This window comes from Falco naumanni, chromosome 6 (genome assembly GCF_017639655.2).
Source record: "Falco naumanni isolate bFalNau1 chromosome 6, bFalNau1.pat, whole genome shotgun sequence".
NCBI lineage: Eukaryota > Metazoa > Chordata > Aves > Falconiformes > Falconidae > Falco > Falco naumanni.
This window is the reverse complement of record NC_054059.1, coordinates 29,039,106-29,065,161: the sequence shown is the minus strand read 5'-3', so window position 1 is coordinate 29,065,161 and position 26,056 is coordinate 29,039,106. Positions and strand designations below refer to the sequence as shown.

Genomic DNA, 26,056 nt, shown 5'->3' with positions numbered 1-26,056 from the left:
ACCCAAACAGATTTGAGTTGCTTTTCATTTTTTTTTTTGAGTTACATTAAGGGATGCTTCATTAAACATGCATCACTGAAGATATGGAAGATCCCTCTCATGACAGAGGATGTGGCCCACTGGGATGGTGTGTGCCTTTTGTTACCTAGATCAGAATGAGGCAGATGAGTCGACAACTGAATGCTGGCGATCTTTCACTGAAGTAACTATTCTTTACCGTTAAATCATAGCAGTGCTATTGTCCAAACAGAAGAGGAAGCAATAGAATCAAATGAAGGATGAAAAGAGCTGTGTGATTTTAGTCTCTGTTTAAAAATGAACCTGTACCCAGAGACACTCATCCCAAATATCCAACACCCTCCCTATTTGGCTATTCAGTGGGAATCAATCACATTTTCACAAAACATTTTCTCACATACCCATAGCGCAGCACGGGGAAGCCCCTCATACATTCCCTGAGCAGAAGAAGCTGCAGCACTGGGCTGCAAGTGGGGGTCCTTGTGTAAAACCTCACTGTAAGGCATGTTTCCAGCCTACTGCCAAGGTCCTTTCCTTCCCACCGCAGCTGGAAATGGCTTCTTCCTATCACAGGACTGATGTACAGACAGATCCGTCATGTTTTGTTGCAGCTGCCATTATTGCAGAATATGATGTGTCTTGGATTGGTATAACACTGAATTAGGTTGAAATTCGGGATTTTAGGTCAGTTTGTTGCACTCCACTTCTAATTGCGGACTGCCCAAGAATCAGCAGTGTTGGACTGCTCCATAATCTCTTTGCCTTGCTGCTCAAAATCCAGATTTTTGGTCTACAAAATGCACCAGTCTGCATGAGCAAGCTAACCCCAGAAACATCAGAAGGGAGCATACCATGAAATGGAACAGTAAGAAATGTAGAGGAATCCAGTTAGCTTGCATTATGGCCCTTGGTGGATGTGACAGAGCTGTTTGTGACCTATTGAGGTGCTCTAACTTACGTACAGATTTCAGCAGCCAGTTTGCTTACAAATAGTTGCAACTTCTTTAGTTCATGTTGAAAAAGACTTTACTATGTTCCTTCTAAAAATCCTGAACATTGAGAGCCATGAGCTTTTCAGGATGGCAGATGTTATTAAATGACTGGCTTAGCATAGCCAAGTGTTAATGTTACATGCACTGACACTTCCAGGTCCCAATCACAGACCCAAACATTGTCACACTGGAGCTACCTACAACACTACAATTCAAAAAGTATTCTTTTTCATAAAACCCTTTGGCAACCCTTGGGTTTAGCTAAGAGAAGGATGTTCTTGTCTTCTAGGCTGGTTTATTCACCTCCTACAATGTCTCTTGTACTTGGAGCCTCATGGTATTTGGGCAATGGTATTTTTCTGTACAGTGAGTAGGAAGGGACAGACCTCTTAGGGGAATGTCAGACACAACAACCCTTTGCCACCCACCTGCTTGCTCACCACGAGCTGATGCTTAGAGGGCAGCCAGATGAGTGGAGGGAAGAAGAGAGACTTGGGTGCCTCACCTGGCCACCCTTGGGTGGCTGAGCCAAGAACTGTTCCAGCAGCACACATACACTCCCCCCAGCCAGCTCCGATCTGCTCACTGTGGACCTTTATACTGCCTTTACATTTTTCTCCCCAACTCAGAAGCATTTTGCAGCCACTTTGCGTGGACAAGTCACATCATATATGGGAGCAGCTCATTTTAATGCATCTTTGAGTTGCTGAAGTCTCATGTGAACAGTCTTGATGGTAAAAGCCCCAACGTGAGGCAGACAATAACAACTGCAGAGTGCAAGGACAAAGTCCAGCTGGCAGCTGATGTTCACTCCTCCAGCCAAGGCAGTATGAATATGCCCTAGGTGAGTCACAACAGCGATGATGTCGTACAGCAGCAATTAATTTGCTTCTAAGGTAAATGGGTCCAAATGGTAAAGGCTTTTGCAAATGAAATTTACTGTTCCAATACAAATAACTAACTGGCAAACAATAACTACTCCAGCCTGAAAGCATGGCCAACAACTGGTTGACATTTGTGTTGCAGAGAGTTTACAGATTCCCCATGAGTTGGATAGGAGCTGTGTTTTGCAGCAGCAATTGATTTATTACTGTGACAACCAGTAGAAATAGAGGGACCTGCTGGCAAGCGAGGGTGTGATTTGTTTCCTCTGCAAACAAGCGAGAGGTGTCCAGCTGGCCAGTGGCCATTCCCAAGCAAAAACCCAGGGGAGGATGCATGTTTTATCTCCTCTCTGCTTGAATTTTGCCTGCTAAATAGTGAAGGAATTAGGGGGTTTTGTATTGTACCAAAACACATTTGCATTTAGTAATGTTTCTACAAAGTCAAGGGGATGCAAAGGTCAGGATGTCTTCTAGATATTTCACATCTCAAGCAGTAGGATGACACTTTATCTGCTATTCATGAACAGAAAATCATTCTCATTTATATTGCAGCAGCCCCTGCAGGGACCAATCAAGGTCCCATTGTGCTGATGCCCAACTGGTGGCCGTGAGAAGAAAATTACTGGTGCCCGCTTGGATGCAGTTCAGAAACATCCATTTTTTGCCATGTAAGGTTTAACATGAGCACATCTGATCAGCAAAGCACATAAGCACGCATTTCAAGCAATCTCTCCTCAGCAAGATTGTTTCAGAGGGTTCCAGTCCTCTCAAGGGGAGGGGAATTTAAACACGTGTGAAAATGTTCGGCTAAATCAGACGTGGCTGCTGCACACAGACCTTGCAACTTTTCAGCATTCCACATATAAGACAGAGTTTTATTTTGATGCATAAGTGGGGGTTTGGGGGCATGACTGGCCAACAATGAAGTCTTGAAGTGTTTTCTCTCCTAGGCATGTTCTCAGCCTGCCCCAGTGAACTGACACAGTGCAGAGAGCTGCAGCTAGTGGGAGTGCACTAGTCATCTGCAAGCGTACCAGGGTGTGAGCAACAGGAGAGATGAATCATTTCCGTTTACTGAAACAAAATAATGAAGTGTAATAGACTGAAATTAAGGTATGAAAAACAAGGCTGAATGAAAAATATGTTAGTGACAACAGCTGTCCGATTATGGAGTAACCCTGACGGAACAAAAAGGGAAAACCAAAAATAGCATGTAGTATTTCATGGTGGTTAATCTGCTCTAGGCTAGGATACAAGGGTTAATTCTTCACTGGCTGATAACGGACAAGCTGAGACTTCAGGGATATGAGAAGTTAAAATCAATGTATGGCAATGGATACCTCATTTATGTGAATATGGCAAAGAATATTTGTGGTGTATCATTTGCACTGTAAAACTAATTAAAAAAAAAATCAACATTGACCAACAGCTAGCTACAGCTACTTCATATTGTGGGTATTGCGTAAAATTGCCATGGTTTACTATGCTTGTAAGCCTGGAAAACACTGACTTTGTAAAGCTGATAATGGTAATGCAGTGGAAACATTGTTTGGGATCAGCGGAGTGCATGGTAGTGATAAAGAATTTCCCTGTAACACTGTTACAGTAATTGAAGCTGCAGTTTGTCTCATGCACAGCAAAGGAAGCTGAGGCTGCCAGAAGGTTTTCTAAAACTTCCTTTGCAGCATTGAGCCATTTGTTGCCTTTGTCCAGTGATTGCTTGCCTGAGTTTCCACCATTTTGTGAGCTCTAACACAGAATTTGTGAGCTCTAGCACAGGCTCTAATGAATACAGATAATTTTCATTTTTTAAGATGTTTAACCACTGCATAGCATACAGGTTATTCCGTTATAGCACAGGGAACCACAACATTTCATGCTTAAACCAAAAAGCAAAGCATTAGGGTCAGCCTCTGAGTGCTTCAGTATTCTTGTAGGCATATGCAACATAGCACTCACTCTTCCTTTCTGTCTTGAGATTTTATTTTTAAAGGAATTCCTCTACTTAGATTCCTTTTAAGATTTCATTTCCTTTCTGCTTCTATTGTATATCTTTAACTGACCAGGATGATTTAGCAGTACTTGACTCTCAGCACAAAAAAAAAAAATAAATAAAAAAATAAAAAAAAATATTCAAGGCTACCCTTACATGGGAAGACAAAAAGCAGCTTTCAGACACTGGCAGGTTTCTCATCTACATATGAAAGCAACAAGAAAAGAAACAATTAAATGGCACAGCTTTCCCTGGAGCTCTCAGACCTCTCTATGATTTTCCTCTTAGTGATATATGTGAACCTGCCTCGTGCATTAGCCTGGCTCACTTGGCTGCATCATTCCCTGTGATGTTCCTAAGGCAAGCAAAGCTCCCACTACATTTAAGCCTAATACGGTTCATTGCTGGAAGAGAAACCAATTTTGGTTTTACTGGGATACCTATGGCTGAAGCAAGTATATTTAATATTCATTGCCCTGAGCTATCTTTCACATTAGTGCTATGTTACTGCAACTCTTGGTGAAGTTTGATTTACACCAGGCAGCGCAGAACTTATTCCTCACATCACTAAGGATCTTCTGTCTCAAAGGGAAAGTGTCTCATGAAAGCTGGTGTGGAAGGAAATGTTGATATTCATAAATGGACAGCCTGTCATAAATGGACAGTCAAAATGCAGTGATATTTGAATGGACAGTGAGCCAAATCCTCCGAAACATGGATGGGTAGCAAATGCATTCTCCTGTGTGTGTGACCAGTAACTGTCCTACCTGTGTGACTAAGAAGTTGTGAGATTCATCAGCAGATGTAGGACTGATAGCTGTGTTGACTTGGAGGACGGAGGACACACTTCTGCCTAGCTTAACTCACAGGACATACCATCCTATTTGTTTTAGCACATCTGGCAATGCAGATGTGGCTGGAAGAGGGTTGTGGAGATTGTTGAGTCTTTCAGTATGGTTAGTAGTTGATTAATCTCTCTTAAGCCTTACTTTTATGGACAATTGAATGCTCTGTTTTAACAAACACCTGTTTGTCACTCTTTCATTCAGTCTCAGGTGAGCTTTGGGGTAGTTATTTGAAAAATCAGTATAGATTGAGAGAATATCTGGGACTGAGAACGACATGGTCTTAGTTTCTCCTCTTAAGCCTTTTTATCAGGTAGATTCAAGCAGCCCATTAGGCAAAAAGATAGATGCCTAAAGGGTTACTGAAACAGCATCGCTGTCAGCTTCAGCTGCAAAAAGGACCTTAGCAATGAGTGCCCTTAGCAGAGCCAGGGACAGACGGGCTGTGCTGCATGGTTCTCACCCCTCCTTTTGTTTGAGAGGAGCTGGCTCTACCTCCACATGTTCACATTCCCCCCAACCCATGCACAGACCAGACAGGACATTTCAATTAACCAATTAACCCTGTGTGTCTGGTGCCATACCTGCAGCAAGGGGCAGCTCTCCTGCATGCATGACAGCAGACAGTAATGGTATTTTAGCATTTCCCAGAATTTTGATTTTTTTTAATGTGTCTTCAAATCACATACATATATGGCAGTCCACCAATAAAAACCTAGCTGTAGATGGCTGTTTCTCCCTGAGTGTGATGCTGTCTCCAAAGCCGAGGTGGCTGTAACACGCCATCCAGAGTGTGGTGTGAGCTGATGTGTTACGTGCCTATCACTTCCCTGAGACTAATGCTGTGTGTCACTAACTACTGCAGCCGTCTCCCACACTTCTAAAAGCAATTTCCACTTTATTAAGTTCTACCCTTCATGGTATCCAGGAAGCTAGAAACAGGCTCCATTTCACCTGCAGTCTTAGCAGTTGTCACCAATCTACCCTTGAGTGGGTTATTAAATTAAGGCTATTGAATCAGATTATGCAGGCAGCTATTCGGTGTTAAACCTGGACTAATCCCAGATTTACAGCTGAAGTTGCTGTTAGTAAGGAACTAGAAGTTGGTCCCTTCGAATTTTAACTTTGTACATTGCAGGCTGTATTAAAGATTCAAAGTTTTCTAGAAGCAGCCTGGGCTGGCTGCACAGGGCAGATGCCCTACGGGGTAACTTCTCAAGAGGATAGTTGGACCTGCTCACTGTGCTCTGAAATTTTCTGCACAGTGAACTGAGGAGCTTCTGTGTGAGAAGGGGTCAACTAAAGTTATAGCAGCTCTTGTTTGTTTCTCCATAATTCTTCTCAATGGGTTTCCTATAGAGGAGTACTACATTTTTGTCCCAGAGCTCCCAGCTTCTTATGGGAAGTGGAACCTGTTTCCTTCATACACCTAGGAGTCTGTAGTGGGTTTGCGTGGCAAGGCTTTTGGCAGCAGGGGGGTCACAGGGGTGGTTTCTGTAAGAAACTGTCAGAAGCTTCCCCCACGTCCGACAGAGCCAGCACCAGCCGGCTCCGAGAGGGACCCGCCGCTGGCCAAGGCCCAGCCCGTCAGTGACGGTGGCAGCGCCCCTGGGACAGCACAGTTAAGGAGGGAAAAAGAAATATCTGTGCAACACAATTGCAATGGAAGAGAGGAGTGAGACTATGTGAGAGTAAGAGCTCTGCAGACGCCTGGGTCAGGGAAGGAGGGCAGGAGGTGCTCCGGGAAGAGATTCCCCTGCAGCCCATGGTGAAGACCATGGTGATGCAGGCTGTTCCCCTCAACCCATGGAGGTCCACAGTGGAGCAGATATCCATGCAGCCCATGGAAGACCCCACGCCAGAGCAGGTGGATGCCCAAAGGGGGCTGCGACCTCATGGGAAGGACCCACACTGGAGGAGTTCATGGAAAACTGTCTCCCATGGGAGGGACCCGAGGAGGAAGGAGCAGCAGAAACTTGTGATGAACTAATCGTAACCCCCACTCCCTGTTCCCCTGCACTGCTCAGGGGGAGGAGGAAGAGAAATCGGGAATTAAATTAAGCTTGTGAAGAAGGGAGGGGTGGGGGAAATGTGTTTTTCTGATTCAAATGGTAATAAATTAAACTAATTTCCCCAAGCTGAGTCTGTTTTGCCAGTAATGGTAAAAGTGATCTCTCCCTGCCCTTATCTTAACTCATGAGCCTTTTGTTATATTTTCTTCATCCTCTGCCTGGTTGAGGTGGCTTTGGTGGGCACCTGGCATTCAGCCAGGGTCAAACCACCAGAGTCCGAAGAGGAGTATTTGGGTAGCAGGGGAATCAGGAGAAATTCAGGCAGTTATGCAGATTTTTCTGCACTTGGACATTTTCAGACCGTTCCAGTCCTGGTTCCAAGGTGAAGGATATTAAACAGCAGTTGTGTTACAGAGCTCCCTACGTGCTGCAGACATCAGGGAAGTTCAGTGCAGTGGCTGACACTGTTTCTGTGGGTCTAGAGATGGGTTCACTGGAAATGCATTCATTAATTTAATTGTACAGACTCAGTCAAAGTGTTCACAAAGTGCTCGGGAAGTGCTGGACATGGGGAAGCTGCTGGTGGGTTGGGTGGGTGCAGCCTGTGCCCATCTCACCTAGCGTGCAGGAATGAGACCTGCACCAAGCACAGCGCAGTTCCCCCTTGACAAGACTCCAGGGCTTGTCCTAACTTTGGACATGAGAAAGTCCTGTGTCTAGGAGCGGGGGACCCCAACTCAGCCAGAGCCTTTAGAGGTGTCGCTTCCTCTCTGCAAAGCGACTACACCAACACTCCCCTCCCACCCCCAAGCCTTCTAGTCTTATAAGTCCTTTTCTTTTTTTTAGATTAACCTGTAATAAAGGAAAATCAGCTCTGAAAACATTGAAAACAAATATCCCCTAGTTCACTCCATCTTTTAAGAGGCAAAGCCTTCCCTCCAGCCCTGATTTCAAAGCCAGTGGTTTGTGCTAGATTCTTGGTCTGTGAAAAGTGTCTCCCCTGGGGCCCCCAAAAGCCTCCTGCTTTCTACCATTAGGGTTGCAGCTGTCTAGGACCACCCTTCTCCAACCCGGTCCTGCCATAAGCTGCAGGTAGACGGCCTGCCTTGTCCCTCCATCACTGCCCACACCTCCCCTTGCTCCGGCAGGGTTCCCACCCCACAGGCAAGGCAAACAGGCAGGAATCTGTCCTGCCCACCCACAGCCTTTTAAGAACATATAACTTACAGCAGCGAATTCAACAAATAGGGTCCCCGCTGCAGTAAGCCAGATAGAGCCTGGCTTGAGACCAGCGTGGGCTGGAGGCACCGAGGTTGTGTCCAAGCTCTTTCCATACTGACACAGCATAGGCAGACCCTCGTGCTGAAAGGCATAACTCATTGGAGAAATTAGCCCATAAAGTTATTTCTGATAAAAGAGGCTTAATTCTTATTTAATGTCACGTTAAATAAATCGCGAAGCGCAGCAGTGAGGATTTAGTACTTGCAGTGCTAACCGTATTACTTAGCATTTATACAGTGCTTCCCTCATTCACGAAAGTGCTTTCGGTAACTTAATTCATCCCCAGCCACCCTCTACATGTCATGAGGGGAGTCGGGAACATTTAATCTCCCTGCTGATAGATAAGGTGTATGGCTGGGACTGGCACAGTTTTGTTACTTTCCCTTTTCTCCCACCCTTCGTATCCCGCCCAAGTTGATTTTTGATGGCTGCAGCCTACTTGTGTCCTGGAAGCCCTCAGCACTGCAAGGGGCAGGATCCTGTCCCTTTGGTGATAGCCAGCTATGGTCTGGCCAGGCAGCCAGCGGGAGCAAGGCTGAGACTGGTGGCAAGCAGGGAACAAGTCTCAGCAGATGAGAAGGATTGAGAGAGCAGTTCTAGAGGCTGAGAGCTGGGTTGCAAGGGGGAGGATGAGGGTGAAAGGATGCTTGAGCTGAGGAGGCCACTTGTATGGGCTGTTGGCCTTAGGCAGGATAGAATTTGAGACTAAGGCTTGTGCAAAGATTCTGGTACAGAAAGGTTTAGAGGTTGATTTGAATTATCTTATTTGATGGGCTATGTAAGGCAGGACGTGATAACAGGGTTGGGGAAGAGGACGGTAGGTCTGGCACAGGGCTGGGGCACGGGGATATAGGGTAGGTGTTCCTGGAGGCGAACAACTCGGGATATGAAGGGTAGTGCTATGAAAGGGCTTCAGCCTGGGGTTGATTTCCATGTTAGGACACCTGTAGAGTGGGCAGTGTTCCTGGGGAGCAGCTGCCCATCTCCACACAGCCTACCCAGCCCCTACCCACCCCCAGTGCTCCCCGCTCCCAGCAGGACAGGGCTCTTCCCACCACTGGACGTACTCTTTTTTCAGGGGCCAGGGGCGAACAAAGTGCCAGGAGAGATCACAGCGCCTACCTTGCAGCTCTGTGCTCCTCCGGTCACTGCTGCTGTGGGGTGGATGCTGCAGCCCCATCGCTTGCCCACATCCTGGGAAAAGAGTACCAAGGACCTGTGTGGGGGTCTCAGGCATGAGGTGCCCAGGGACAGGTCATGGCTCGTGCTACTGCATTTCATCTGGGTGAGGGGCTGCTCAGCACAAAAGGGAACATATAAGGACAGCTATTCTAGCCCTTTAATCATTTGGGATCCTACTTTTAATGTATGCAAATACATCTGTGTGCCAGTTCTCCCCTCCCCTTTGAGCTGGTTTAACTCCTAGTTTCAATGGATTTCTCTGGAAGAGAAGGGATCCGTATACTGCAGTTGTTACGTGAGCCAAATTGATGCTCCCATAGATGCCATCATATGCCATCATAGAAGGCACTTGTTTTTAGAAAGGACAGTAGCTACACACTGGTGTCGATGAATATGCTGATTAATGAATAAGATTCCAATTAGTGCTTACTACCTGTGTAAACTAACATTTAAAAAAACCATGCAGTTGTTGTAGGGGTGGGATGTGCTTTTTTAAAAAATAACCTACTAATATGTTCATTCAGATATATATTTTTACCATAAATCAGTTGGAGATTATACTCTTTTTATTGAAACTTTCTCTACACTTACTTTCAAAGAGTTAAAGTTTCTTGTTTAGTAGTACTCAGTTTAACTCCCCTGTAAACTTCTCTTGCTTTAATAGTGAAATAAAAATACTATGAGTTAACTTACAGTTTTAAAAACTACTTCATTATAAATCCTTCCTGCAAGATTATTATGTTGCAACCAAAAGCTAAAACAAATATTTTTTCATTTGCTCCTTAAAATGCATTGATTCTGTCCTACATTCCTGCCCCCAAAAAAGCTTCATGTCCCATTGAAAATTACATTTTTTCCCGAAAAAGGAACAGATACCTATGCAAAAAGTTAACCCCAAATTACATTTTACAAAACCAAAATTATTCATTGACTCCAATATTCTGCACACAGTATATGCTCATACTTTCAGTACCTCTAGGCTGAAACTGCTCGTAAAACATTTTGTTGTAAACCTGAATCTAGTATGAGTGAGAGGCTGCTTTAATTTTTGAAGGAGCAATTCTAGCTGCAGAGGCATGGAACACAGCCTGGAAGACACAATCTGTGCGATGCTGCTCTTTATTGTCACAGATACAGAGTTCTGATGTGGTAATGCTGCACATTCAGGTCATCGAACATTTACCGATCAGGAAGGATTTTTCAATCTCTAAAATAGTTACAAATTATTTTTGTCAGAACGCACTCACTATAAGCAGTCTGATCTCAATGGAGTCCTACTACTTTATTTCGGGTAATAACGGCAAAGTCTTACCAACTGTTGATGGAGATACCATGGGGTTAATTTATATTCATGTCGGAAAAGCAAAGCAGAGTGCTCCCTCCCAACTCTGACAGATCCCACCAGTCTTTTCAATAGTTGATTGTCAGGTTGTCCTGATCTATAGCTTAGCGCTGACAACAGCTCACAGTTTATTTGCAGCTTTGAAGCCTGGTCCTATAGTGTTTCTCTTCTGACAGGAGATGAATAAAGGTGTCACTGTGGGAGACTTTTAGCCGGCTGCTATAAAAAGGACCCTCCTTGCCTTCCCTCGCAAGATCCTCTAGTTCACTTTTGGAGCTTGCAGCTTTCCCCTCAGCTGAGTTTAGCTCCATCAGCTCCAATTCGTGCTTGGCAGCTGTTTCTAAAACTCTCTGTTTGTTATAATACCTGACAAAGTTGTTAATGATGGGATGGATGGGAAGGGCGATCGCTATCACCCCGCAAAGAAAACTGATGGCAGCATTCAGTTTTCCAAGTGTTGTTTTAGGGTATATGTCTCCATATCCGACTGTGGTCATGGTAATGATTGCCCACCAAAATGACTGAGGTATGCTCTTAAATAAAGTTTCAGGGTGACTTTGCTCCATGGTATAACCCAGGGCAGAAAAGACAAAGATTCCAACAGCTAAGTACATGAGGAGCAGTCCGAGCTCCTTAAAGCTGCGCTTAAGGGCGTATGTTAGAGTCTGGAGCCCAGAGGAATGCCGTGCGAGCTTGAAAATCCTCGCGATCCTCATGATGCGCAGTGCCTGGACAGCCTGCTGGACATTGCTCAGCTCCATCAGCCTGGCCCCCAGGTGGGTCAAGGTCAGGCTGACATAGAAAGGCAGTATCGCTAGCACATCAACAATGTTCATGAAAGACAGGACAAAGTGGAGTTTGTTGGGAGAGGAGATCAGCCTCAGCACGTACTCGATGGTAAACCAGCCTATACAGGCTGTCTCTATGCTGTCCAGGGTCGGGTGCTCCACACGGTTCCCCTCTGCATCTACGACCTGCAGGTCTGGGATGGTCCCCACACACATCACGACAGAGGAGATCAAAATAAACAGAAAGGACAGAACAGCAATCACTCGAGCTGGGTAGGACGATTCTGGCTTCTCCAGAAATTTCCAGATGTATTTTTGGCACCTTTTCCAGCGACTTTCCGAGGCATCTACTCCCAAGTCATCCAGAATCAGTTGCACCCTTCTAGCTATTTCTTCCAGTTCCTCCTTTTTTTCACTTAGATGAGTTTTGCAGCAGTCATCCAAAAATTTCAGATCCACTTTCCAAAATTCCATTTCATTCTTGAAACATATGGGGCATATTCCTTTCTTCATGTGAATTTCCCCAAAGTAGTACACGTCAATAATGCATTTGAAAGCATCCGGATCTCTGTCAAAGTAAAACTCTCTCTTTCCAGGATCGTAGTCGTCACAGAGGGAGAATATGCTATCATATCCCCCCGCTAAACAGTTGATTAGCTCTGCCAGCCGTGTTTCTGGGTATTGATTCAGGTTATCTCCATAGAACACCTGCCTCACCCCACCGACATTGACTACAATCTCCGTTTCTTCATTCTTTTCTGATCCGGCAGTGTCCACATCTGGAAACCTAGAGTCACCTGCCATTTTAATCGTATTGGGGTTTATTTGATTTTTAGCCTGCTGTTTGGTTTCAAAGCTTTGTGGGTTTAATTTCTCATGAAAGCAAATCACCACCGAGTCAGCTCTATTACAAATGTTACTGACCTGGAGTCGCTGTGGGAAAGGTTACAGAAATAACCCTGCGGCCAGGAAAGCCTCGTGAGGGATGCAACAAGCTGCGGGCAAACGACAAGTCACCGGGCTGCTGTGCCTGCAAGCAGGGCGTTGGAAAGCTCCAGCAGATTTCAAAGGGAAGAAACCATTTAATAAAACTCACCCCTCTGTTCAGTGCTCGAGAGTCTTTCCAGGTCCCATCCTCTCTCTAAAAGTGATATTTATTCAGAGGTTGGAAGTCACGGCAGAGAAATCGATCCTGAGCTCTGATTAGTGCATCGTGCAGTGAGTGACAGTTCTCAGACAGACCATCAGCAGGGTGAGCCCACAGAAAACTGTTGCCGTTCCTCTCTTCGATTCCACAGACCTCCCTAGAGAGCTGCTTTGGAATTTTGTTTCCCGTGCCGTTTTCTTTTTACTTTCAGGTCTTCCGGAGTTTATCTGCGGACTCTCGCACGCAGCCGGTGCAAGCACGCAGAGGAGAAACTTGCGCTTGTTTTCCCTTTGCTGTTTCCAAACACAATAGGGAGCCCAGGCTGCCAGGAGCCCTTTCCAGACTCTACCCTCTTCTGGTGAAAGCCAGCAAAGCACCAGCTACACAGAAAACACAGCTCAGCTATTTATACTCCTGCCTAGCTGTAAAATAATGTGTTTCAATACCGCCGTGCACATCTAAAGATTTTTTTAAACTTTTTTTTTTTAAAATGAAATAAATAATCGTGTACAAAGTCATTCAGAGCTGCAGAAGGACACCCAAACCTTTTCTTCTGATGTCAGAAACTAGCGGGAAAAATCCTGTGTTTTGGGATAAGTGCACAACAAATCTTGCTCTCAGAGGGGCTGGAGCAAGTCTAGAGTAATTCTTTGTCAGGACATTGAGTTACTGTAGGTTTGCACTGGTGTCACTGAGAACCAAGCAGACAGCATAAAGTTTTTGCTGCAGCTGTGGAGCAAAACTTTCCCTGGACTCTGCACGTGTTTCCCAAAGCTCTGCATCCTCAGTGTTAGCTCTGTTTTCTCGCTCTGCAGGCAACTGACCCTGATGAGGGTTTGAGTGATTTACGTCTATGATGATTTCTCAGTGAATGCTACTTACCAGCAGTAGTGCTTTGTACTACATCCAGCACTTAACAAGTAGCAAAACAAGCATCTCCTTTTAACTTTGTTTTCTCTGAATTCCAGGATTTGATGGACATTTTTTCCCCAGACCCTTACACGCGGGAAGGTCTATCATCATGCTCTTCAATTCTTAATTCTGACTATACGGTTCATCTTAGTGGGTCCTGAGGGCTCTGATCAGCAAAACCCACAGTCATTAAGTTAACAGTTTCTGGCCACAGCAGAAGGACCTGCACCAGCAGATTTTGATCTTTTCCAATTTACTGGCTTCTGAAAAGCTTCTGAGTGGAGGGGAATAGAGAGGGGCAAATCCAACTGACAGTTTGCTTCTCTAGGCTTGTGTCCATCCTGGGAAAAAGATGACAGCTGTGATGTGCCCAGTGTCCTCATGCTTGTGTCATCCACCAAGGGGACCCTGGTGAGTAGTACACTGCCCTCCATTTCCACTCCCTTGCCTGAAACTTGTGGGGGAGTAGTAAGAGGTTGTGCACCAGACCTCATGTTGACACGGAGTACGCACAAAACCTCACATACTTCATAAATACCCCTTGGAGGTAGATCATGATCTTTGGGGGTGCACAAGCCATGAGTTAAAATCACAGATGCAGCCCCTTCCCAGACCTTCCAATGACCTTCCTTGTCCCTCTTGCATGATGGAGGAGAGCGACAATATCAAAGAGGTGAATTCACAACAGAGGAAGACTTGCAGGAAACCTACAAAACAGAGGAACACAATTCTTTCTCTTTCTAACACATCCACGCACACACTTATAATGCAAAAAATGAAACCAAGGGAAGTGGGTCCTTGCTGCTTTGGTTATAGTCAGCCAGTAAAGGTAAAAGCCAGTCACACAGTCTCACAGGGAGGAATAAGCTGTGCATGAACCACAGCTCCACAATCTTCTTCAAATGCCTGGGTTGTGTCACTCATGTCCTTGCTGCAGAACAGTATGGAAGGCAAGGAACAAAAACTGCAGGGGTGGGTCACCTTATTCAAGTGACAGCCCCGGGAAAGGGGTAATATCTATTAGTATAAACCTGAGTCACGCTGTTAATCTCTGGATGGCCAGTGTCACCTTCCTGTGCTCCTGAGGGTACCGAATAGTGTGGGTGCAATACAAGATATCCCTTGAATTTTTTTCCAGGCACTTACAAGTTTGCTGAGACTTGCAGACTTCTTGGGACAAAAGAAATACCTTGTAGATGTGGAAAAACCCTAGGTTTTGTTGGTTCAGCAATAGATATTTACCCACCTGGGAATTCCTTGCCCACTACCTGAAATGGTTTGGTTTGATTTTAGCACAATAAATTTTAAGACAGTAATATCAGTGACATGCTTACACAGGGGGAAAATGTGAATGGGTTTACTGACTACCAGTTCTTGTTAAACAAAACTGAGATCCAGGAAAGTTGGGTTTACAACCTTGTCAGACTCCATCAGCACAGGGGAACAGGTTCTTTAGGTTTAAATGCTCAGATGTAACCATCTCAGACACCTCTCTTTGTTCAATGATTCATTCCAGTGACCTTTTGGCTTTTCTCCAGGTAATTATAAGAAATCAATGTACGGTCCAGCATGATTGACACAGAAAGCACCAACTTTGCTTCCTAAAAGGCTTTTCTCTCCCCCTGTAATTTTACAGAACACCTACAAAATAGGCACACAGGATTAGTACGTACATTGTTCAGTTTGAAAGGTGAAATCAGCTCCTCTCAAATGATAAATCTCAGCACATTTTCAAAAGGTTGGGAAGAAACTATTTTTGAAATGCCAGATCAGTCCCTATAAAGACTTTACTTAACACGGCTGCTAAAATCCTTGTGCTTTACTCTCCTTCGTCTTGCACCTTTGCAGACTTCTTTGCACCTTTCAGTGTGCCTGTCAAATGTTAGAGATCTGGTAGCATTTTAAATCCACTTTGACAAATGCAAACGATCCAAAGAAGGGTCAGGGAAAATTGTAATGAATTAAAACCTTGGTCTTGTAGCTGAAAAGAGTGAGGCAGGCTTATTTGATGAATGTTTTTTATCAGATATATTGCAGAGCAGCAAACAACAGGAGTAGAATGAATAATTGGCGGCAAATAATTTATTTCTCTAATTTCATTCATTTTTCATCCATGAAAAGAGAGCTTCTCTAATCTAAAAATTTCAACAGTTAATTGTTGCTCTGTAACTTATTTATGAGTAGTTTGCTGCAATTATAAGGGCTCCTAAATTCAACTTCTGTTGATTTATCTGGGCTGGGCAAACAGGTCAAGCCATGTTCTGTGTCTGCTGGAAGCGATGCATGATGGCAATTGAATTCCAACGAAATGAATAAGAAACAGAGAGAAGATTTTTGTGTGTGTGTGTTGGTGCTTTGGCTCAAGAGAACAACACGTGGATTTGAACTGACAGATGTGTTAAGTTTTGGCTGTGGTTCAGACCAGCTCCACCAGGGAGGAAGAGGAGGCTCAGCTGGACCTCCAGCCCTGCAGCCCCAGGGAAGGACTCTTGGGCTGCTGGGCACCTGCCTGGCCCCAGTCCCAGCGGGGAAGCCCAAGATCTCCCAAGGGGGCTGGGATCCCCACGGGGCTTGGTCCACAAGGTGCAGGTGGGGCTGGAATACAGCTCCCCAGTGGCACTGGACCCCACAGCCCAGCACCTAGGGACGTGCAGTGACAGCAGTGCTCAGAGGATGCTGAAGTTGCAGGTTTGGTCCCTTTGTTGGTCCCTTCTTGGGGCAGTAATTTCACCACTGGATGGCTTTGTGCCAGTTTGGGAAGAGAGATTGCTTCTCTTGAGTTGTAGGCTGGCTCACACCACACTGCTGAAGCCCAGCCCCTACCTCTGCCCTTCTGGCTGGTGCATCCAGCAGCTCCCCAGGGAGCTATGGGCAGCAGCCCTGGTGAGGTAAGATCGGACTCCATGTGGAGAGGGGTGTTTAATGCAGAGGCAGGGGTCAGGCAGCCTCGCCACAAGCAGGCTGCAGTATTGTCAGCCCCCTGCATTGAGCACAGCCCTCCCTGCTTTCAGTGCCTGGGACCATGGTGGCACTTTTGACCTCTCTCACCTCCTGGACGCTACAGTGTTTGCTGCTGTGTCTACACATGCAAGCTCAGGAAAGTTTAGGGACCTGACACTGACAGTCCAAGCAAGAAACAGAGTATGTCTGGCATGGATCCGATTCACATTAACCAGCTAACATGGACATCTCCCAGCCATCATGTGGCCATCAGAAACCATTGCCAACAGGCAGTTTGCAGGCAGCCACCTGTATGGGAGACTAAAAGGACCAAAGTCTAACTTCTTAGACCAGATGGAGACCAGCTGCCGGTTGGCCTCAGTGCCCAGAAACACCCTTGGACACACGTAAAACTGGTGTAGACCATACCAAGTTGTGCTGAGCCACCTACTTCCACTGGGCACCTGCTTTTTAGGTACTATGATTTCTGTGTTGGACACTGCTCTGTGGCTCTCAGAGGCCACAGAACTAACAGCAGGTGTGGAGGGATGGTGGTTCCTACTCGGTATAACCCCCTCACATATCTCTCCTTCTGCTACGTCATGTCTGGTATTGAAATGACACTTGCAAGACCGAAACTGTGATGGATCCAGCAAGATAATGCAGCATCTAACATACCTATTTTCAGCTCCATGCAAATTATGGAGAGCCACTCAAGGCAAGAGCATGTGATGAAAATGTACTATAGAAAAGTCAATCAGAGACCTAAAGGAGGATGGGGAATGGAAATATCTTTTTCCTCCTCCTTTCCTTGGGGTATTGTGGGGATAAAGCTTGCAGCCAGCTGCATGGGGACTGCTTCAGCAGCTGGTGGCACAAGGTTCTGTGTGGAGGAAACACCATATAATTACTTGGTGCCAATCACAAGAAATGGGAGGTAAATAATCTGAACAAAAGAGAAGCAATGAATGATGTCCTCGTGAGCTTCAGAAAGAGCAGATCATCCAGAGCAGCTACCCTGATTACTTTACCACAGCCAGCTTTAGTAAAAGGAGCAGGAGAGACTTTGCTGTAAGAATCTTTCAGGGTTTCCAAATCTAAGGTAGCTTCTAGTGATTTAGTGAGACAACCTCACATCCCCACCAGTACATCCAACATGCTCTCTTTGACAAATTAATCCAGCTACTGCAATGTGCTGGTTTACCCCTCATAGTATTGCAAATCCATTTTAAAATCATAATTTCTTTTATCATTATAACTTGCTCTGCAATTAAGCCAGCTATTTTCACACTTTGGAAGAAAGCATGAGATTGTGTTCCTCTGGGTGCTGTGGTTCCCTGCCTGGCTGTGGGGCCACTGCTGTAGCACCAGCACCAACCCTGTGCGCTTCCCCACTGCATCTGAGGGGCAACAGTGCATGGCTTGCTCACATGGACTGTAGCACAGGGGGGGTGGGGGAGAGGTGTGTGTTGTGGGCACTCACTATCAACGGGAAGCCTTCCTGATGCACTTGGTAACAGCTCATGGTTTCGGCATCGATTATGTCTTACATATGTAGCCATGAGCTAATGGAAGGAGTCTGAGCCTCAGCATGAAAAGTTTTCATCACCCATAGCTGTTATTTCAGACAATGGGTGAGTCTTTCAAAGCCTTTGATTTGGGAAAAGAAGGGTTCATCAAACACAAAGTGAGTGAAACAAAATCTCTACATTTTTAAATATACCTCCACGTCCTGTATGACATTTTCTCAATACATTAGACTTCCTGCAGACTGACATGTGAAAAGCAAGAGGTTACAAAAAGTCTGAACTGAGATGGGTATCTGTACTGTACCAGATCAACTTCATTTTGCTAATCTGGTTTTACGTGTCTCTGTCTCCAGCATATTTCATAGAATCATAGAACCATTTAGGTTGAAAAAGACCTTTAAGTTCATCAAGTCCAACCATTAAACTAGCACTGCGAATCACACCTCTAAACCATGTCCCTCAAAGTGCCACTTCTATTTATGTGCTTCCCCATGACTATTACTTCAGATCAAGTGAAAAATCTTTCCCAGTTTATTTTCTCCCCTCTTAGTTATGTTGGTTCTTTTTTCAAGTTCAAAATTTACACATACCCAGTCAATTTATTTTAACAGATCTTTTAATTAATTCCTTATTAAGAGACTAGTAATAGCTTGCTGTAAATTTTAATTGGTCTTGCTTTCCACTTGACATTAATGAGTCTATTTTCCCATACAATTAAACGTGCTTTAAGTGACCACTCAGGGGACCAGCCAAATCGCTGATTTAATGTAAATGGCTTCAAATAATAAGATGCAGCCTCCACTGTGAGCAGCTAACAGCTGGGTTCGAATTAAGCATATCAGTGAGTCATGAATAGGATGAGTTGAAGGTTCTGTAAAAGTTTTAAGGACCTTGTCTTGTATCCAGTCACCATGTTTTGAGCAAGGACTAGAAGTCTTCTTCCTGCTCTTAAGTACTGTCATCAAAAGATTTCAGTCAATATTTCTCCCTTTGAATGTTGTTGCATGTACAAAGAAAAGAGAAAAACTAGGTGACAAAACGTCTTACAGTCACAGAGACTGACTTAAAAATTAGGAATTGCACTGCTAAGATTTTGCTGACATTGAGAATAGCAACGGTCCAAAATAATGTGTGTGCGCTTGTATTTGGGGATGTATCACAATGAATGCACACAAGGTGGTCGATTGCAGTTTGCATGGGTGACCTCAGCTCTGGCATTTCCCAGCTTCTGATTGTCTGCCTCTGCAATCCCGCTGGTGACTTTCATATGACTTGGGGTATATAATTACTGGCAGGAGCCCTGTCGCATTGGTGCTGCTGCCCAGCGGTATCCCTGGAGCAGCCTTACCAGCTCCAGTGAGGGAGTCCTGGAAAAGAGATGCCAATGGTACTAGGGTGAGTGTAAAAGGGCTTGTAGTGGTGGCACTGGTGAAGTAACTGGGCTGGCCTTCCCAAAGACGAACATTCCCATCTCTATCACATGGTATCATCTCCACTACTTGACTCGAATGAAAGACCAAGACCGTGCCAGGAGAGAGGGAGGTGGCGACAGGCAGACTGTTTGCTAAGTTTCGGCAGGCAAGACATGAAGCCAGTTTCTAAGCACGCTTGGGGAGAGCTTTTTAATGTGTTTTAATGAGTTTTCTTTTTAAAAAAATCTAACACTGCAGACCTCTGCTGTGCTTGGAGTTAGAAGAGTGATTAATAATACTCCATACAAGCTATTGTTCCTAATTCTGTGAAAGGAGAGCATGTGTAGCAATTTAGCATGTACCATTTCACAATAGCAGAGATTTTTATATGAATGAATATTTTTATTGTGGGCTATCAAACTAATGAATATAATCAAATAATTCACAGTAAACATGGTCAAAAGCACTCCTGTATGTGCTCAAAGAAGAGGAAAAAATATGAAATATTTTCTAGTGTGAAATAGCTGTCAAGAAAACCAGCTGGAAAAAAACACAGAAAACATTGCATCAGTGTGCTGAAACAGTAATAAAAAATAAAATACTTTCATTGCTCCTAGAAAACATTGCAACACTGAGGAAAATACAGGTTTCAGTGGATCCTGCAATTCCCACAGGCTCTTGCAAGTATAGTTACAATTTTCCTTCTTTCAATGAGTGGTACAGAACAAAGGAGAGGAAGGTGTGTAGGCAGTAGCAGAGGCAGAGTTCATATCTTCACAAATATGAAATTACCCATGCTGTACCTACGGAGGAGTCCTGTGGACATCTGATTCATTAAAACCTGCAGGACTGAGGGTTGTGGCATGATGCCCTGGAGCGCCTCACTGATGCCCTCCTCCCACAGCCTTCGGGCTCTGCACTTACTCCCTCCATCTCCCGCAGAGGGACAGGTGGTGGCTGCAGTCCTGCCTGTGGCCAGTTAGGGACTGGAGGAGCTGGTGTTCCATGGCCAGTATCCTGCTTCGCAGCTGGCATTGTGTGGATGCATTAAAGCATCCATTGGTGTTATTTTTAATCCATGAGCCTCTGCACTATAGATCATGCAAAGAAGAAAATCAAACTTGGTTTTGCTTTCCCGTGGTGCCTTAATCACTGCTTTGAGAAGTGATGGGGATGGTGTTCTTACTCTTGCTGCCTTCGAAAAAGAAGCCCAAACTCTGTGTGACCCTACCTTGAAAAACTGGTTTCTGCAGCTTCATTTTTTTCTGTGTTCTTCAGCTTTGCTTAGCAAAAAATGTTTGCTGAACTCAAGTGGAAGTTACAAGGAGATTTAAGTCAATCTAAACTACATTTTCTGGAGGATAATTGATGTGTCAGAAATAATTTCCTGGCCCTACTCTGGCTCTGTTGTCTGCCATTAGGCAAGTTGTTTACCTTCTTGCTACTTTTCTTAAGCTGTCTGTCAACACATGGTATTTCTTAATAGCTTACAAATGAGTCAAATCAAAAAAACATCTTTAACTTAGCAAACAGATTACAAATAAGCTTTTACATTATCTGAATGGCTCTAAAGCCAACCTACAGGTTTCTAAGTGATTTGTCTAGACAATGGGTGAGTCAAGCCTTTTATCCATTCTGTTTTACATAATAATCAGTTCTGCTCAGTTAAGATTTCATTTTACTTTACTAAATTGAATGCCTTTCATTACTATGTGCTGTTTAATTTAACACTGTATTGACATTTTGCATACTAATTCACTTTGCTCAGGGTAGAGTCATAAGCCCGTTCGAACAATGCAATATGTACAACACCGATTCATTGTAGGTGCTAACAGTGTCCTCAAAGATGAGATTACAAAATCCAAGATATCCCATTCAGGGAAAAAAAAAAAAAAAAGAAAAAAAGGCTAAGAATATGAAAGGAAATTCAGTGATGAATGGGAAATGCCGCTGCCAAGACCTTTCTTTATTACCATTCTGTGGCATTTCCAATTGTTCTGTCCCAGTGAGTAATGAGGGCTTCATCGCTTTTGCTAAGCTTCATTGCGAATCGCTGCTGTGGTTATAACAGGTTGATCTCAGGGCAGGCAGGGGCTCCCGGCTCTGGCAATGGGAGGATTTCAACCACCCTCTGCAGCTACAGGGACTTCTCTTGAGCGACCTTGAGAAAGGAGCCCCTGCTTATGCCAGCAACGATGTTAAAACTTCCCTTAATGGAAAACATCTCCCTCATGCTCTAGAACCAGTTTTAACTGCTCAGTCCTCTCTAATCTTTTCTTTAGGTTTCTGTGCACAGTTAGTGAGACTACGCAGTGACAGAACCACTAGAAAGAGGAAACTTTCCCCTGGTCAGGATATTTGCACTCATGTTTTGCCACGAATCAATGGGACACACGCCACAAATCAGCACAAAAACTCCTAACCCAACAGAAAGCTTGTGATTACACTAAGGATCAGGGTAGAAACCATGGTGCCTCCTGCTCTTGGGATCTAAAATTTTATCCCAATCATGCTAAATACTAAATAATGTCTAAGCAATTTCTCCAGATTTTTAGTTTGCAGTAAGCATAGATGCCAACATGCATTTGAGGTCAGGTACCATTTGCAAACAACCCCATAAATGTGACCAGAATGCATAGTTATTAGTTCTTATGCATCCAAATGGTAAGGGAATTAATTACCTGTATTTGGAAATGGACTTTGCGGCCTATGGATGACATTTTAAAAGCAGTTGGTGATGTCTCATCATAGGGAGCTTACCTTTGGCTTATTTGAGAACAGAGCTGGATACAGTAACATTAGCACCATGAACAGCTTAAATAATCTATCGATAATGAATACCTGGCAAGATTCTTCCCTCATATTGGTCTTAAACTGGTAGTGTATGGAAGGCAAAATCAATTACTGCATGTTTTATATATTTTGCAATAAATTCCTAATGTATATGCATGAAGAAGTAAACAATCACACCACATAGCTGGGGATCTATAACCCTGCTCCCCAGCTTCATGGTCTGCCTGAGATTTCTGTTTCAGAGATTGTGAAAATCATTAACTAATCAACCATTTTCTGCTTGTTCTTCACTTATTTCTTGAAGTCTAGTTTTTCCATGATAGGATTGATTAATATTAATTAATTTTAACTAGACCTGTACAGAATACAGAATACTTTCTAGGAATTTCTTATATCCTGACATTTTGTTGAGATGCAGGAGGAAGAAAACAATAATCTGTATTTTTAAATTTTCATTGCAACAGCATGTCAAACAAATCTGAACTAGGACAATCCAAATCTTTACTCTAGCAACACTGACACTTTACAGTGTGAAAATATTGATACACTGTTTACTAAATATTGCATTCTAATATTGTGGTATAAATACAGTGCTATTACTGCAATACAAGGCCAAAATAAAAAGAATTTAAATTAGAAACCACAATAAAACAGTCTAGCTACAGAGATAAATATATTTTGACACTATGAGAACAGTTTCTTTCAACATGTGGATATATCTCAATTAAATGTTTTTATTGTAAATTTTGGCAACTTTCAATTGAACTGAACTGCATTTATCTGACATCAGTCCCTCCTGTCAAAAAAATTATCAGTTGTATTTCTAGTGTACAACACCAGTAATTCTAACACTCACAAGATACTACACATTTCTTTGCCAGACGCTTTCTTGGAAATTAGAAATGACAGATAGGATTTGTGAGAGAAAAGGATACTTTCTGTACACACAGCCCAAGGGCAAGAGACAAAGACAACATCCTCTGCACAGATTTTTACTAGGTATTGCCTTTGTTTTCTCCGTAGCCCCTCTTGTCTTATTAAGCCTGAGTTCTCCTCAATTGCTCTCCATGCGTGCATTTTTCAAAAGGAAAGGATGTCCTTAATAAAACCTCTGGGAAGCCCAGGGGTGTAATGGAAGTGCTCTTTACATTAATCAAACAGTAACAAAGCCGATCCATCCACCATGCACAGACTCAGATCTCAAAAGCAGTTGAAAGTCTGTAAACTACTAATGAAAATAATTTATTTTGTGTCAGTATATGAGTGCAATGAAAAGTAGAATTAGAATCTTATGAAAAAATCTTTCTCTGGTTCAACCACAACTAGTTTCTAAATGCAGCACTGCAATATAAATACCTAATATTTACAGTATGTAAATATACAGTTGTAAGCCCAGAACAGAAACTGAGATGCCTCGCACATGGCACATCTCTATATGTTAAAACACCTTATACATTAATTTATTTTTTACGAGAACATCTGAATTTCATCATCTAGAAACTGACTTCTTCTGCCGCACCATAACAGAATGGTCCACCGCCCCTGCGTATAGTTTAATAATGTGTATCAGGCTTGGAATATATTTAAAACTCCCTCGGCATCCATTCCTCAAGGTACACTTTGACTCTTAGTAATTTGAAAACTGCTGTTAATTCCTCAAGTTTTTTCTTTTCCAAATCCAGCTGGGAAGAAGTTGGCACTTCTGTTTTTTTGGACTAAAATCTAACACTCCATCAAAATGGGTGATTTTTTACAAACTTGTAAAATATGTAATTGTTGCACACACACAGTGGAAAATTTTATTCTTTAACTTAGTCATTATTTAAGTTAATGACGTTCCTGCTGTATTCCACAATAATTCTGTATTGGGTTGCTTGCTGATGATAGTAAGTTGGTTTTCAAAGGATGCCAAAGCTTCCAAATTGGCATTTCAGAATGCAGGTAAACGTTCTGTAGACTGTGAGGAATATAACCAGAAATGGGTCCAGATAGCAATTCACCTCAACTTGCTGCATATTTCAGATAACTAAGAAAATTATATTTCCTTGTTTGTTTACCATAAACTCATTACAAAGACTTCTCTCAACTTAAATACAGAAAATTATTGCAGTCATTTTGCTCTTTTTCCTGATCACAAATTGCTTGCAACCTGATCCTGGCCTTCTTCAAATGTGTTCAGTCTCTACTTATTATCTACTGGTATTGCAATTACCAACACAGGTACCATTGAATCCTTTTTTTATGTAGTTGGGAAATTGTTCCATCAATGAGCAAGAAACAGCCAAGGATGAATAGCAACCAGGAGCAGGGACCAGTCATTCATACACTAATACCTTTTATCCACGTGGTGGATGAATAAAAGTTCCTAAGCCCAGCACTGACACTACACATCCCAAAGTCATTGAGTCATTTGAAACTCCAGGTCATGAGGATGGGTGTGAAAATACCTGTCGGAAGTTGCCCCTGGGCCAGCACCGTACCCCTGAGGATGCAGCCTGCCCCACACTCCTTGCTGGGCTCATGATCCAGTTCTGCAGGGTCCAGCTACACAACTCATGTTTTACCACTGTTCCCCACTTAAAAGGGATGTCTCGTTTCACTGTGACGGGGAAAAACTGGCATCAGGATGTATATTCTGCAGCACAACAATGCTGTGTCTCAGGTGCCACATCTGCTCTGCACCCTCATGGAACAACTCAGCCTCTGCCCTAGAAGGGAACAGAAATCACTGTTCTCCTTTTGCGGGTAGGAAGGATGGAGGCAGACAGGAGGCTCAGCCCAGTATTGTGCAGGTCCTTTGACCCCACCTAGAGTCCAAACCAGCTCTGCTGCTGAACTCACCACCACCCTCCCCATCCATCACTCAGGTGAGCATCACCTTTCTTCCCAACCTTCCCCAAAGGCTCTCAGCAAAAGCTGGCACAGCTGCCTGAGGAAGGAAAAATCACCAAAATGCACACTGCTTCCATACATCTCTCATCTGTCTTCCCACAAGCAGTGGGCATTAGAGAAAGGATTTTTCTTTTGTTACATTTGGAAAGCTTTTTTTCTTTATAAAAGTGTAAGGCTTGATATTTACTGTCAGCAGTGGGATGTTTCAGTTGAACAAAATAGTTTCTTCGTTGGGGGTCTATAGATAACCTTATTGATTAAGTGAAAAACGTGAAGTACACATTTTTTTCCTTCAAAATATGTACACTTCCTACCATTAGGTGAAAATTCTACTCTATCTGGACATAGCAGTGCATTTCCTATTGGGTGTGTGATCTCTTGTGTAGAAAAAGAGAAAACAAAAGTTAGCTGGAAGAGAAGAGATTTATTTTTCCAGATTAAATTTGAAAAGTTTTTTTTCCCCTAAGAATATAAATCTACTTATTTGGTAATTGCTTTATTTATTTTTCTCAGCCTATATGTGCTAATCTGAGCAGTATTTTGGAGGGAAATCTGGTGGTGCACCAAAATTAGCGTAATCATGTAGCTTTGTTTCCTAAATCCTCTCTGAAAAGTCAGGTGTTACAGACTCAGCACTTCCACAGCATTACAAATTCTCCAAGCACGCCACCGGGTTTCATGTACCAACTCCTTGCTAGAAAAAGGACATTGAGTGTCAAGTGCTGAGGGCCATCAGAAAGGTGCTGTGAGGTGAGACACAGCTTGCTAAAGCTCTTTTGGAAAAAACCCCTTATCATTAGTCTTTGCTAAATAAAACTTGCTGTTGTGGCCAGAGCCTCTCTCATTCACTTAATTTCTTTATCAGATCATAAAAGTTGATTATATTTATTGTATCTTGCCTTGGACCGTGGCACATGCTGTAAGTGGGAAAACATTGACTGTCCTTTGCAACTGTTAATGGAGCAGCAGCTTTAACTGTCCTGCCACTGTCAACATGTCTATCTATTCTTCTCCAGGGACACCTGCCAAAGCAGGAATGGAGTTGTGAAAATATGTCCCTTCTCCTCTTTCATGGTCTCTTGTTTTGCCCTCCT

At 43.6% G+C, this 26,056-nt stretch overlaps 1 protein-coding gene across 1 annotated transcript; it reads right to left on the bottom strand.

Moving 5' to 3' along the window:
• Window positions 1-10,303: 10,303 nt before the first annotated feature.
• Window positions 10,304-12,858, bottom strand: KCNF1 (potassium voltage-gated channel modifier subfamily F member 1). Its single transcript, XM_040599536.1, has one exon. The coding sequence runs from the start codon at window positions 12,139-12,141 to the stop codon at window positions 10,678-10,680; it is 1,464 nt and encodes a 487-aa protein (XP_040455470.1). The 5' UTR covers window positions 12,142-12,858; the 3' UTR covers window positions 10,304-10,677.
• Between the last annotated feature and the right edge of the window lie 13,198 nt (window positions 12,859-26,056).

What these genes read in the sequence shown, in the direction of transcription:
- KCNF1 (XM_040599536.1), bottom strand. Translation starts at nt 12,141, where the DNA reads ATGGCAGGTGACTCTAGGTTTCCAGATGTGGACACTGCCGGATCAGAA.